At 33.4% G+C, this 16,292-nt stretch overlaps 1 protein-coding gene across 3 annotated transcripts in view; it reads right to left on the reverse strand.

Annotated features, from left to right (window-relative positions):
* Positions 1–16,292, reverse strand: part of LOC123554575 (tRNA-splicing endonuclease subunit Sen15-like) — a 30,010-nt gene that overhangs the window by 10,613 nt on the left and 3,105 nt on the right. For all 3 annotated transcript variants that reach the window (XM_045344832.2, XM_045344815.2, XM_045344824.2), the window contains exons 2-4: positions 4,887–4,974; positions 3,831–3,912; positions 2,538–2,724 (exon numbers count right to left, since the gene is read on the reverse strand). In XM_045344832.2, the coding sequence (XP_045200767.2) occupies positions 2,538–2,724; positions 3,831–3,912; positions 4,887–4,919 (302 nt within the window). In that variant the 5' untranslated portion in view covers positions 4,920–4,974. The remainder of the gene's footprint in view (positions 1–2,537; positions 2,725–3,830; positions 3,913–4,886; positions 4,975–16,292) is intronic.

Here is a 16,292-nt window from a genome sequence, read left to right on the forward strand (position 1 = left end):
TGGGCAGGCTGTAATGAACTAATGGGCCTGTATTCAACAACATTTAAACCGCCTCGATAGCCTAGTGGTAGAGCATCCACTTCCAGTGCGGGAGGTCATGGGTTCGATCACCGGTCGCGTCCTACCAAAGACATGAAAAATAGTACCAGTAGCTCCCTTGCTTGGCGCTCAGCATTAAAAGGGAAACTGGCCTCTTCTCTCATACCCTAGTGGCAATGGATTCCATCAGGAATGAGGTGTCAAGAGTGATTAATATAAGTTGTAGGACTTACTTCACAATCAACCTAAAATAAATTATGTGTAAACTAACAACATTTAAGGTCTCAAACTTGGACTTTAAAATGCTAAATTTTCTTTCTGCCCAGTTATTGCTCATTTAGCACACAAAGTAATGAAACCTTACATGATTATCCATTTTTTCTGAAAGAACTTAACATGCCCCATGTACACCTACTGTTGTTACTGATCACTTGTGTGAAGTTTCATTAAATTGTGTCAAGTGGATGAGGAGAGATGGTGCGCACAAGATTGTGTCTATGTATATAGTATAGTAACAAAAAACAAAGTGCCATAACTCTGCAAATTTTTTTTCTGAAAGAACCTAACATGCCCCATGCACAACTACTGTTGTTACTGATCACTTGTGTGAAGTTTCATTAAATTGTGTCAAGTGGATGAGGAGAGATGGTGCGCACAAGATTGTGTCTATGTATATAGTATAGTAACAAAAAACAAAGTGCCATAACTCTGCAAATTTTTTTTCTGAAAGAACCTAACATGCCCCATGCACAACTACTGTTGTTACTGATCACTTGTGTGAAGTTTCATTAAATTGTGTCAAGTGGATGAGGAGAGATGGTGCGCACAAGATTGTGTCTAGTATAAGTATAGTAACAAAAAACAAAGTCCATAACTCTGCAATTTTTTTTCTGAAAGAACTTAACATGCCCCATGCACAACTACTGTTGTTACTGATCACTTGTGTGAAGTTTCATTAAATTGTGTCAAGGGGATGAGGAGAAATGGTGCGCACAAGATTGTGTCTACGGACAGACAGACGGACAGACAGACAGACGGACAGACAGACAACCTGAAACTAGTATACCCCCCCTTACAACTTTGTTGTCGGGGGGTACAAAAAGGCATCATTTCATGTCTGCTCCTAACCTGGTACAAATGTTTGCCCTAAACAACATGCAGATAGCATCAATTGGAATTAAGCTGCATTGGGAGACTTGGGGCAATTTCATTTATGGTTCTTTTTTAATATTTAAAATCATTACATGTATCAAATGATAAGCGTTGTGCTTTTGGTTTTAGTGCTGCATTAACACAATTACAGGTCATATGGTGACTAAATAAGTTTTGTAACATGGGAAGCTCACAGACTTAGAAATTTTCTGTCTCCTGCACTACCTTCAAAGTACAGCTAATATTCTGGAGGGGTTGAAAGTATAGGCCTTCAATTTGTCCCCTGTACATAAAGATACAAATGAACTAACCAGTCTGCATGCCGGTGAGCAGTTGCCTGCATAGACAACCAATGTCCACTATACATGAATAAAGATACAAATGAACTAACCTGTCTATATGCTGGTGAGCAGTTGCCTGCATAGACAACCAATGTCCACTATACATGAATAAAGATACATATAAACTAACCTGTCTATATGCTGGTGAGCAGTTGCCTGCATAGACAACCAATGTCCACTATACATGAATAAAAATACAAATGAACTAACACATCTATATGCTGTTGAGCAGTTGCCTGCATAGACAGCCAATGTCCACTATACATGAATAAAGATACAAATGAACTAACCTGTCTGCATGCTGGTGAGCAGTTGCCTGCATAGACAACCAATGTCCACTATACATGAATAAAAATACAAATGAACTAACCCGTCTATATGCTGGTGAGCAGTTGCCTGCATAGACAACCAATGTCCACTATACATGAATAAAGATACAAATGAACTAACTTGCCTGTCTATATGGTATTTGCCTGCAGAGACAACCAATGTCCACTATACATGAATAAAGATACAAATGAACTAACCTGTCTGCATGCTGGTGAGCAGTTGCCTGAATAAACAACCAATGTCCACTATACATGAATAAAGATACAAATGAACTAACCAGTCTGCATGCCGGTGAGCAGTTGCCTGCATAGACAACCAATGTCCACTATATATGAATAAAGATACAAATGAACTAACTGGTCTATATGCTGGTGAGCAGTTGCCTGCATAGACAACCAATGTCCACTATACATGAATAAAGATACAAATGAACTAACCTGTCTATATGCTGGTGAGCAGTTGCCTGCATAGACAACCAATGTCCACTATACATGAATAAAGATACAAATGAACTAACCTGTCTATAAGCTGGTGAGCAGTTGCCTGCATTGACAACCAATGTCCACTACATGAATAACGATACAAATGAACTAACCTGTCTATATGCTGGTGAGCAGTTGCCTGCATAGACAACCAATGTCCACTATACATGAATAAAGATACAAATGAACTAACCTGTTTGTATGATGATCTGGTATCTTCACTGTCAGTATATATGTCTGTATCTGGGCAGGATTAAGCACTGTGTCAGCTGACATAGGTATGATTATCTCCCTTGGTTTATTCCTGCTAGCATGACCAGATAGAAATACTACAGATAGCTCCTGGCACAAATGTGTCTTCATATTCCACCAACCTTTATCTACAATCACAAAACATACAAAGTCAACAAGATTTTGTATTTTTGTAATCAAGAAAAAAAAAACAGACATAAAAAGCACTGAATGATCAATTTTCCAAAACTTAAATTTCTCCATATTATACAGAACACACAATCCTTTTAAAGGGAATTCCTATAGTTTTTTATGCGCATCTTTCTACGCAGCCGACACTATCTATGGAAAATTGAAGTGAAGTCAACATTTGTTGAAACAATCTTAAATATGAGGAATCTTGAATAAAATAACATTTTTCAATAAGTGGCTTATGTTGTGTTGACATGTATCATGCCTGACATGTATCATGCAACTTGCCATTTGTGGCACATTTTAGTACAAAGACAGTATAGTTCATATAATGTAAGACAATTAACTTTGTATTGATAAGCTAATATCTCCTTTCAGATCGTTAAGTATTCAATTTATAGAAAGAATTAAGATTTTTTAAAAACTTTTTTTAACTTCTAGCAGATATAATTAATTACATATATGTGAATTTGAAAAAAATCTATGAAGGAAAAAAACTATAGAAATTCTCTTTAAAACTGATTCAAATTCTATCAAACTTCTCTTTAAAAATGATGCAAATTCTATCAAACAAATACTGGCCTGTTTCTGTTTATATAAAGAACCAGGTCTTATCAATATTTCCTTTATTTTCATGTGTGGAACTTGAAGTTCCATGAGCCGACTTAACTCCAAAATTTTCATACTTGTTTCCCATTTGTTCATTTGTTTAATTGTTTGCTTTAATGCCATTTTTCAACAATATTACAGTTATGTAATTATAGTCAATCTACCTAACCAGTATCCCTGGATTCTGTATTGATACTGACTTGTTCTCCACAACCAAACAACAACTTCCTGGCATGAATCAGAGTGGAGAATAACTGATATTGAGAAAATATGCCTTCCTGGGGATCAAGCAAATGACCTCTTAATTCATAATCTTACATCAAACCTACTGAGCTAACAGGACAGGGTCCAGTTAGTGTTAGCAGTGGAACTTAACATGTAAGTAAGTGATAAAATATGTTATATATAGATAAGTTGTTCTTGAGAGAATGTCATAACTTAATTATACTAGTACCTTCACAAAGCTCCATATACACCATAAAAGCAATCTGAGCCTGTATCTTGTCTGGAGTGTTATACTCCTGTATATCTTTCCACTGAAAGGAAGAAATTGCATACCTTATTTAATTCATTCAGATACTTTTAGATACTGTCCAATTCAAAAAATGAAATACAATGAATGCATTTGCTAAATGATACCTATAGAACTAACTCCTAGCCCTGAAACAACCGTCTGAATCCCACTCAGGTAATGACATAAGTCCATAATCACCAACTTTGATGGGATTAATGCAGTTAATGCCCAATGAAGAAGAAACATTTTAAACTACATACACTTCTAAAATGATTATCAAATGCCTTATCACATGACTTCAAGTATCTCAATCTAACCCTCATATCTGTTAAGGACTAGAGCAAAATAAAACTGACAGTATCCAATGAAGATCATTTTCACTTTAATTAACTTACATAAATATACAGCAGTCCTATGCCAGAGGTTAAAACTGAGTTTTGAAATCTGTCTCAAAACACAAGCTTTGATTTTTGATTCCGAGCTCATTCAAGAAATGGACCAACTGCAAAGTTAATTTTGAGGCTGATCTCCAAACTCTGTTTTGCAATGTCTAGCAGTTTTATATCTGAGAAAGATAAAACAATAAAGCTACCAACCACTGGGTGATCTCCAAACTCTGTTTTGCAATGTCTAGCAGTTTTATAACTGAGAAAGATAAAACAATAAAGCTACCAACCACTGGGTGATCTCCAAACTCTGTTTTGCAATGTCTAGCAGTTTTATAACTGAGAAAGATAAAACAATAAAGCTACCAACCACTGGGTGATCTCCAAACTCTGTTTTGCAATGTCTAGCAGTTTTATGTCTGAGAAAGATAAAACAATAAAGCTACCAAACACTGGGTGATCTCCAAACTCTGTTTTGCAATGTCTAGCAGTTTTATAACTGAGAAAGATAAAACAATAAAGCTACCAACCACTGGGTGATCTCCAAGCTCTGTTTTGCAATGTCTAGCAGTTTTATAGCTGAGAAAGATAAAACAATAAAGCTACCAACCACTGGGTGATCCTTTAACTGGACAGCAGACATAACTTGATTTTGTTTTATCTCCAGCTTTTAGTTCCCTTCATTGACTGACAAATATCTGAAATGTGAAGAAAAAGCACTTCATTTTTTTTGTTGGGGGTAGAATCACACTGACAAAATTTAGATCATAAGGAGACCTTACCAGCTTTCGATGGATGGAAGACCACTTATGCCCCTCCTGGCAATATTTCGGACATGGACAGGCACTGAGGTAAAACCATTAACCTTCAAAATGCCATCTGGACTGCTTCTTTACATGAAGAATTCTATACTCCAAGTAAGGTTTCCAACCAGCAACCGATTTCAGGTCATAAAAAGCTGGAAAGTTGCCATACGACATATAATTGTGTCTGTGTGATGTTAGTGGCTAAGCGTAACAGTTTGTACAAAACTGATAAAGGTTCATGCAAGACCATAATCTGACCATTATGTTCTTATGACGATCCACCATGTAGTTCATGTGGAGAAATTGTTTAAGGTTAAAATCTAATGCTGGACAACAGCACCATTCACACTGGCTCATCCAGAACCTTTGGTTCAGGTGAGCTAAACAAGAGGGCCATGATGGCCCTATATTGCTCACCTGAGTATCATTGCTCTTAATGATAAGATCAAGTTTTGACATACATCACATAGGCATACACATTAAAAATCATCAAGATAAAAAATTTCTTGTAACAGTCCCTTTTGACCTATGGGTCACGTACTAGTCAGGGCCAATCTCCATACCAAGTTACACCTAGGCTCAAATGCTGCATTTTTGTACTAGCATGACTTCCTTATCCTGGAAGACTTAAATAATATTTAAAACCAATCTGAAGTATAGTCATTTAAATAAAATAAAGGGAGGTAATTTGTCATAAATTCAGTCAAAAGTTATCTACCCTGATTGTCTGAGTCCATCTGATGGCATAAATGACATTTCAAATCAGTATCTTCATTGGTTACTGAGAAACACACATTTCAATTTGAAACAAAGGGAGGTAATCTGACATAAAATCAGTCCATAGTTATCTACCCTGATTGTCTCAGTCCAACTAATGACAATAATGAAATTTCAAATGAGTCATATAAATACTGAGATAAATCCATTTTTATTAAAATCAGGGGAGATAATCACGTATTTGTATATGCATGTAGAAGATACAGAGTACAAGCTTTTACAACAATATATTAGAAAAGTAAGTAAAAGTAGAAATTTCTTACCATGGAAGACAAAAAATAACGTTTCAAACCAATCTCATTATAAGCTGCTAGGTATATCCATTTACATAAAAAATATAGGGTGGTAATTTGTCATAAATTCAGTCAATATATATCTTCACTGATTGTCCAAGACCATCTGATGGCATAAATGAAATTTCAGATCAGTATCTTCATTAGTTACGGAGATATACCCATTTTAATTTGAAATAAAGGGAGGTAATTTGACATAAAATCAGCCCACAGTTATCTACCCTGATTGTCTGAGTTGAACTAATGACAATAATGAAATTTCAAATGAGTCCTATAAGTACTTACTGATACAATCCATTTTGATAAAAATCAGGGGAGGTAATCAGATATAAAATAACTCCAGAACATATGATTGGATCTGACAGATTCATCATGGAATTCAAGATTTACTATTTTTGAAGATATTTTGCAAGTTTGTATTAAATCAAACCATAAATGAATACTCTATATGGCTGCAATAGCCAAAACAGCAAATTTTGGACCTTTAAGGGGCCATAACTCTGGAACCCATTAAGGGATCAGGCCGGTTCAAGAAAGGAACTGAGATCTTATGGTGACACAAGTTTTGTGCAAGTTTGATTAAATTCAAATCATAAATGAAGCTGCTATTGTGCAGACAAGGTCAAAATAGCTAATTCTGGTCCTTTCAGGGGCCATCACTCATGAACCCATAAAGGAATCTGACCAGTTCAAGAAAGGAACCAAGATCTTATGGTGATACAAGTTGTGTGCAAGTTTGGTAAAAATCAAATCATAAATAGAGCTGCTATTGTGCAGACAAGGTCAAAATAGCTAATTTTGGCCCTTTCAGGGGCCATAACTCTGGAATCCATAATGGGATCTGGCCATTCAAGAAAGGAAACCAGATCTTATGGTAATACAAGTTGTTGCAAGTTTGGTTAAAATAAAATCATAAATGAAACCACTATCGTGCAGACAAGAAATTGTTGACGCACGCACAGATAGACGACGGACGACGGATGAAGGGTGATCACAAAAGCTCACCTTGTCACTATGTGACAGGTGAGGGGTAGTCCAAATAATAGGGAATCGATCTATCGATTTTCCTCGCAAAAAGCCACGAAAATTGGGATCGATACCTCTACCGTAACATGCAATATACTGAATGAGATATGTATATTATCGAATTAAAAACTGTGTACTTCCGGCACGTGCACAGAGCGTCTGATTTCAGATTTTTTGAAAGAATACGCTATTTCCTTGTGCCAAATAAGCATCCACATTACATGTTCGAACCGCAACGTCTTGCACAACAGTACACATATGGAAATATGGTATATATACACGACTAGTCCAAATAATAGGACGTTTCAGGACAGCGTGATAACTTTTGACTGCCGCTGTCTTCGTTAGGGATGACAACTATAAAATATCAGATCATAAAATAAGTCATCCCGATTAGCCAAATGAGTAAGGCCAATATACACATAGTGTGCACTTCTAAATAAAAGCATGCACCTAGTGAGCACAGTTCATATATTAAATAAATATACCTCTCCGGAGGGTGCGCATATATATCCAAGAGGCGGAAATTACATGTAATACAATACAATAATGGCAGTGTTGTTTTTAATCCAAAATTTACCTTTAAATTGATAGGAAATAGCGACGAAAATCAGGATCGATCCCTCTATGGTAACATATATATATGCGCTATAGCGAATGAGATATTTACTATCGAATTAAAGAACGTGTCCTTCCATGCTCTTTTCAACTGTTATAGGATGAATTGAAGTCGGATCGCTTCCCGGTTGAGGCAGCGCCTAATTTATTTCATATTATAGACAAGTGAGTTGTGTTAAGAAGTATCTATCAGCACGGCAGTCGTGACGATTATTTTTCTTATTTGCATGACGGTCGTGCTGATTAGTATTCTTACCCGCACAACAGGTGTTTCGGTAACGTTTCTATTTTTGGCGTAAGATAAATCTTAGTTAAAAATACTACCTGTTATTATAGCATCATGTTCATTGTTTAAGATATCAAATCAATAGATTTTAATTGGATATTAAAACAACCATTATTAGTAAAATTAAATGAATAATTCATCAATTGCAAATAAATCAAAAGAATGCAAAAAACACATATTCTTGCATAATTAATAATAGTCAGTTACCTTCATGCCATTATTGTACTTTTCATATTATGCTTTTAATTCAATAAATCATGCGTAAGTGATTTAACATAATGCGGGTAGGTGCATGCTAAAATTGTACTTTGTTGTGGAGATCTTGTAAGGCTTTTAAAAAAATTGTTTCCGGTAACATGCTCAAAAAAATGAGGGTAGGTAGGACGGAATTTTTTTTTTTATTATTTTTTTTTAAGTGAGACTTTTCGGAAATTATTTTTGTGCCAAAAAATGAGTACAAATAAGGGGGTTATGTCTTCAGAGCACCAGTAAGTTGATTTCTAACATCAATGACCATGTTTAAAGCATAGTGTGCAACCTACTTTTCGGACCAAAAAAATTTGGCTTCTTATTCCTGAAGACTAATGTGACTGTAGCATTATAACTTTGAAGAACAGATCTACATGCTGAAGAGCGTCTACTAATTGCGCATGCGTACCAATCACCGCCCCTTCATTAATATTTATTTTTTTCTGAAAAGGTATGTATTAAGTCACATTACAAAATATCAAGGTCAATTTACAAATAAATCAGACATCTTGTTTTTGTAATGGAAGATAGACAAGAGAAAACAAAATATAAATTTTCAAAAACATGTTGATTTTTTAATTCCAAGAAACACAATTTATTGCATTTTTTTTTGTTTTAAACAGTTCCAGTCTTAATTAGATGCAATTCATAATTTTAAATTAATTAACATGTCCAAAACATTGCGAAATGATACTAATTTCACTTGGGTATTGATTACATTTTATTCTGACTTTATCATAGACTCCCTGTGTAAAATCTAGAACTTTAAACTAAAATAAAGGTATTAAATCCATATAATATTTCAATGAAACTTCAAAGTTTTGTTGTCTGTAGCATCATCTGGGGCTTGTGCAGTGAAAATTTTAAATTTAATTTCTAAAATAGTGTGATATTTATTTCTAATTTAGTCACTATATTTTCATTGTAAATATACTTCGTTATACCCAAGTGGAAACTGGCAGGTACATGTACTTGAAAATGCAGCTCTCTGAATGGTCAGTTAGAACCCCTTATGTACGGTGATGTCATGAAAAAGTTATGAATATGGATAAAGTTCAATCCATGCAAACCATATTAATACAACCGTTGATTAATATATGAATGCAATTACATAGAAAATAATCTAAACGTCTTTCAAATATCCATAATAAAACGATTCCCATCTTTCAACAAAACCATAGTTTTTACACATGATGGAACAAATAATGTTAAAGAATTGTCATATGATCCAGGTTTTTCGCATTCATTTTTCATAATTTCCACAGGTTTATCACTATATTCCACATTTCGCGTTTCTACCGAGCTCGAGCTCTGCTGGGTATCATCTGGTTTGAAACCTCGGTCGGTCACTCCGCTATGCTCTGTTTCCCTCCCTATCAATTTCTTTTTCATGAAGAATTCACTTCATAAACTCTATCTATAACATAGACTAGCCACTAGACTGATAATAAATATATTTCTACATTTTTCCCTTTTCTTGAAAAATTCAATTTCATAGAGACAAAAGCAAGTCTACTTTAGAGATTTTCACAGAGGAATGATGTTGAAATTATCAGTCTAGTGTAGCATGCACGGTCTTGCTCAGTATATTAAATATAATATAATTTTCCTATGGGCTTCCTTGCCGAATGATTGGAAAACAAATGATTCTTAAAATGATTGGTGAAATATAAAATAAATTTTATTATGTTTTATATACTATATATATAATTATTATAATATATATAATTTATAATGAGTTAAACCTTAAAATAAACCATTAATGTTAATCAATCTATCTCAATTTAACTGATGATGAGCACTCAAAATTCGTGGATGGGATCTTGTAGTACAGACAACTCGCCAATAGTGGGTCACTATCAACACTTTTAGCATGTGGTGAAGAATGTTTAGACTTTCATGATATCTAAACTTACTAACACTTAAAACTGTTGCTCACATTCATTTAAATGTTTGATTTATTTGAATCTATTTTTTATGTCTGAAGTTATGATGAAATATTTAAACCTGTCCGATTCGCCAATAGGGGGTCACTTTTGCCAATAGAGGGTCACCTAGTTTATCATATTTTCTATCCATTTAAAACAGTCTTTTTTCTGACAAAACATGACTGTGGTATTGGAAATAAACATTTCAAGGCAGAATATAATGAGAATCAGTATGTTTACATTTCAAACAGGAGATACTAGGTAAAAGGAATATAGCGCTAGTTTTCACAGTTGTATTTCTAAGCATAATTAGCACCAACTATATCTAAAACAAAACAAAAGTATTGATGCACAGAACCTTATTCATTTATCTAAATTTGCCAGTTCAAACCATTATTACATCAAATCAACCATTGGTTTGTATTTTTAAGCAGAATAAACAATCTTTTGATTATCTCTGATATGGGTGACCCTTTATTGGCTAAATGGCCGCCTCTGCTTGATGGCACTTTTTTTCATCAAAGTCAATCTAAAATTCATAATCATATTATTCCTATGAAAGTGTGTGTTTCACTCTTCAAAATGGTACCAAATTTGTGTGGTTTTATCTAAGAAACTGTGAGGTATGCTCAAAAATATTCTACTTCGAAGAATTCAAGAGTGCCATTTAAAATCCAAGTCAGGAAATTGGCTACAGTTATATATTGTATCATTTTTATCTTCAGAATTGACAGAACTATATATAAAGAACAAAAGGTGTAGATGTATAAAGGGGTTGTTGAGTGAACTGATAATGTTTTTATTATGTCACTGATTTTGTACTATATTTTAAGACTAAGATTTAAATGAGAATTATGGTTCATAAAATATTCAAAATATCATCTACAATTAATAATTATAATAGATGGTAATAATGACAGAAATCTAATATCAGTAATAATTATTATTATCATAATCATTATTTGTTCTTATTATTAATGGTTTTTATTATTAATTGTATTATTTGAAATAACATTTTGAAAATTCTATAGCCATAATTTTCATTTAAATCTTATTATTATTAAAAAATAAATATTAAAACAGTATAAGGTCAAATAAGGGAGTTACTAACACTTTGATGTATTCAAAAAAGACAAGCAAAGTGAATGTTTCTGATTTCTTTTACTTTGATATCATCTATTAAAACAATTATTCTTTATTCTTACCTGTCTGCAAAATTCTACTGATACATCTTGTACATTATTATATCAGTCTATGCTTATTTCTACTTGTCTGCAAAATATAACTGAAATCTGTCTGCAAAATGCAGTTACTGTTGATATATGTACAGTATTCCAAATGTTTATTCTTTATTCTTACTTTTGTCTGCAAAATGCTGTGGTTTTATTATATTCCATCTTTCTTTTATTTATTTCTACATGTCTGCAAAATTCAACTGAAATCTGTCTGCAAAATGTAGTTACTGTTGATTTATGTACAGCATTCCATTTTTTTCCCTTTATTATTACTTGTCTGCAAAATCCAACAGTTACTGTAGTCTGTCTGCAAAATGCAGTTAATGTTGCGGTTTTATTATATTGTATCATTTTTATCTTCAGAATTGACAGAATTACATAGGTTTAATCTTTAGTCTTACTTGTGTGCAAAATTTAAAGGCCTAGATTTTGGCAGTGGGCCAAGGGATTTTTGTCTTCACCAGCACAGTTGGGGGCTAATGACCATCACAGTATGGCTCCAATAAACAAGGGTCATTGTTTATTGGAGAGTCAGTCTACCTTACAGTGTATCTATTAGTGAGAAGGGGAAACAATGTAATTTATTTTAAATTAATGAATTATTGATAACTTTAAAGTTATACTAGTTTTTTTGGCATTTCTATGCAAAGAAAAATATTTGTTGATCAAACACAATAATAAAATAATCAGAAACTTATTTTCACAATAATGAAATAATGAGAAACTTACTTAAAGAAACATGCAAGTTTTTATTTTTTCAAATTCTGTCTGAAGAATTGTGATATTTCTGAAAAATGTGACTTTCACTCATCTAACGCTTGCAGAATACTGTACCGGTAAGTAACATTTGTCTAAATTGAAAACAGAATGTGAATTTCAAAGTTACAAAGCAAAGCATGAAAAAAGTCCCTTTTGGCAACATACTAGTACTGAAAATGAAAATTAAGTATAGATGGAACACAGTAATTTTATATTCAAATAATGTTGATTACATGAATACATGAAAATCAATTTTCAAATCGAAAAATATTTTTTGTTAGAACAAAGAAGTTTTCACTATCTTGTGTTTTATTATCATTATTATTTTCAATATTATTACTGTATCTTTTATCATCCTATATGTAATATAATAATAATAATAATAATAATAATAATAATAATATACTAATGATAATAATAATAATTATGATTATCTTTTATCATTATTATAACATTAAAGTAATAGTTATTATCATCTACATAATATCAAAATAATACTTTTTTTTTCATTCCACATTTACTAAAGAAAACTTAATTTCTTTCAACTCCACTGCACACATCTTCATGGTCTAGTTGGGGTCCCTGCTGTGCTAATTGCCCTCTAATCAGTTGCTATTACATAATCGCTGATAAGCAGCAGATAAGATGGGAGTTGTATATTGGATTTGGGGGGGTACACTTATATAGTAGTGAATCTAGGCCTTTAATTACTTTATTGCCCCAGGAATAAACAAGTCCTGTCTGATAAGGTCAGATAGTGATCAATATGCATATATGGAGAGTCTTATTTTATCAATGACTTTTAATTTTAAAGAGAAGCAGAAATAATGCAAAAACTGATGTGATATAGTAATACAACAGTTACTGTATTTTGCAGACAGATGTCTGTTTAATTTTGCGGACAAGTAGAAATAATGATTAAATTGATATGTAATAAAACAGCAACATTAACTGCATTTTGCAGACATACTGCAGTTAAATATTGCAGACAAGTAAGGATAAAGAATAAACCTATGTATTTCTATCATACATCAGTTGAATTTTGCAGACATTAAGTAAGAATAAAGAATAAACCTATGTATTTCTACCATATATCAGTTGAATTTTGCAGGCAAGTAAGAATAAAGAATAAACCTATGAATTTCTATCATAAATCAGTTGAATTTTGCAGGCAAGTAAGAATAAAGAATAAACCTATGCATTTCTATCATTTCTATCATATATCAGTTGAATTTTGCAGACAAGTAAGAATAAAGAATACACCTATGTATCATAAATCAGTTGAATTTTGCAGACAAGTAAAAATAAACCTATGCATTTCTATCATACATACATCAGTTGAATTTTGCAGGCAAGTAAGAATGAATAAACCTATGTAACTCTACCATAATATCAGTTGAATTTTGCAGACAAGTAGAAATAAAGAATAAATTGATATAATAATAAAACTGCAACATTAACTGTATTTTGCAAACAGACTGCGGTTGAATTTTGCAGACAAGTAAGAATAAAGAATACACCTATGTATCATAAATCAGTTGAATTTTGCAGACAAGTAAAAATAAACCTATGCATTTTTATCATAAATCAGTTGAATTTTGCAGACAAGTAAGAATAAACCTATGCATTTCTATCATATATCAGTTCAATTTTGCAGACAAGTAGACTGAATAAAGAATAAATTGATATAATAATAAAACCGCAACATTAACTGTATCTTGCAAACAGACTGCGGTTGAATTTTGCAGACAAGTAAGACTTAAGACTAAAGTTATGGAATACTGTACAATCAACAGTAACTGCATTTTGCAGACAGATTTCAGTTGAATTTTGCAGACAATAGAAATAGAGCATAGACTGATATAATAATGTACATGTATATATAATGTTGAATTTTGCAGACAAGTAGAAATAAAGCATAGACATAACAAGAGGACCATGATGGTCCTGAATCGCTCACCGCTTCCCACATGACCCAGTTTTGAGTATGACGTCGTTTTTTCTATTATTTGACATAGTGACCTAGTTTTGAACTTGACCTAGGTATTATCAAGATAAAAATTCTGACCAATTTTCATGAAGATCCATTGAAAAATATGGTCTCTAGAGAGGTCACAAGGTTTTTCTATTATTTGACCTATTGACCTAGTTTTCGAAGGTACGTGACCCTGTTTTGAACTTTACCTAGATATCATCAAGGTGAACATTCTCACTAATTTTCATGAAGATCTCATGAAAAATATGGCCTCTAGAGAGGTCACAAGGTTTTTCTATTTTTATACCTACTGGCCTAGTTTTTGACCGCACGTTACCCAGTTTCGAAACTGATCTAGATATCATCAAGGTGAACATTCAGATCAATTTTCATGAAGATCCATTGAAAAATATGGCCTCTAGAGAGGTCAAAAGATTTTAATAATTTTAGACCTACTGACCTAGTTTTTGACCGCAGTTGACCCAGTTTCAAACTTGACCTAGATATCATCAAGAAGAACTATCAGACCAACTTTCATACAGATCCCATGAAAAGTATGGCATCTAGAGAGGTCATTAGGTTTTTTATTATTTGACCTACTGACCTAGTTTTTTAAGGCACGTGACCCAGTTTCAAACTTGACCTAGATATCATCAAGGTGAACATTCTGACCAATTTTTATGGAGATCCATTCACAAGTATGGCCTCTAGATAGGTCACAAGGTTTTTCTATTTTTAGACCTACTGACCTAGTTTTTCACCGCACATGACCCTGTTTTGAATCTGACCTAGATATCATCAAAATGAACATTCAGACCAATTTTCATACAGATCCCATGAAAAATATGGCCTTTAGAGAGGTCACAAGGTTTTTCTATTATTTGACCTACTGACCTAGTTTTTGAGGGCACGTGACCCACTTTCAAACTTGACCTAGACATCATGAAGATGAATACTCAGACCAACTTTCATACAGATCCCATGAAAAATATGGCCTCTAGAGAGGTCACAAGGTTTTTCTATTATTTGACCTACTGACCTAGTTTTTGATGGCACGTGACCCAGTTTCGAACTTGACCTAGATATTATCAAGATGAACATTCTGACCAATTTTCATGAAGATCTCATGAAATATATGGCCTCTAGAGAAGTCACAAGGTTTTTCTATTTTTAGACCTACTGACCTAGTTTTTGACCGCACCTGACCCAGTTTCGAACTTGACCTAGATATCATCAAGATGAACACTCAGACAAACTTTCATACAGATCCCATGAAAAATATGGCCTTTAGAGAGGTCACAAGGTTTTTCTATTATTTGACCTACTGACCTAGTTTTTGATGGCACGTGACCCAGTTTCGAACTTGATCTAGATATCATCAAGGTGAACGTTCTGACCAATTTTCATGAAGATCTTGTGAAATATATGGCCTCTAGAGAGGTCACAAGGTTTTTCTATTTTTAGACCTACTGACCTAGTTTTTGATGGCATGTGACCCAGTTTAGAACTTGACCTAGATATCATCAAGGTGAACATTCTGACCAATTTTCATGAAGATCTTGTGAAATATATGGCCTCTAGAGAGGTCACAAGGTTTTTCTATTTTTAGACCTACTGACCTAGTTTTTGATGGCACTTGACCCAGTTTCGAACTTGACCTAGATATCATCAAGATGAACATTCTGACCAACTTTCATAAAGATCCCATGAAAAATGTGACCTCTAGAGTGGTCACAAGCAAAAGTTTACGGACGCACGCACGCACGGACGGACGACGGACACCGTGCGATCACAAAAGCTCACCTTGTCACTTTGTGACAGGTGAGCTAATAATGTAATGATAATCAGTTGAATTTTGCAGACAGGTAAGAATAAAGATAAGATGCCGAATAAAGAATAAATGTTTTAAAAAGATGATATCAGAGTAAAAGAAACCATTCACTTTTCTTGTGTTATTTGAATATGTCAAAGTGTTAGTAACTCCCTTATATGACCTTATACCATTTAATATTTATCTGTTATTAATAATAAGATTTAAATGAGAATTATGGTTATAGATTATAT

This window comes from Mercenaria mercenaria, chromosome 15, assembly GCF_021730395.1.
Source record: "Mercenaria mercenaria strain notata chromosome 15, MADL_Memer_1, whole genome shotgun sequence".
In the NCBI taxonomy this organism is placed as follows: Eukaryota; Metazoa; Mollusca; class Bivalvia; order Venerida; family Veneridae; genus Mercenaria; species Mercenaria mercenaria.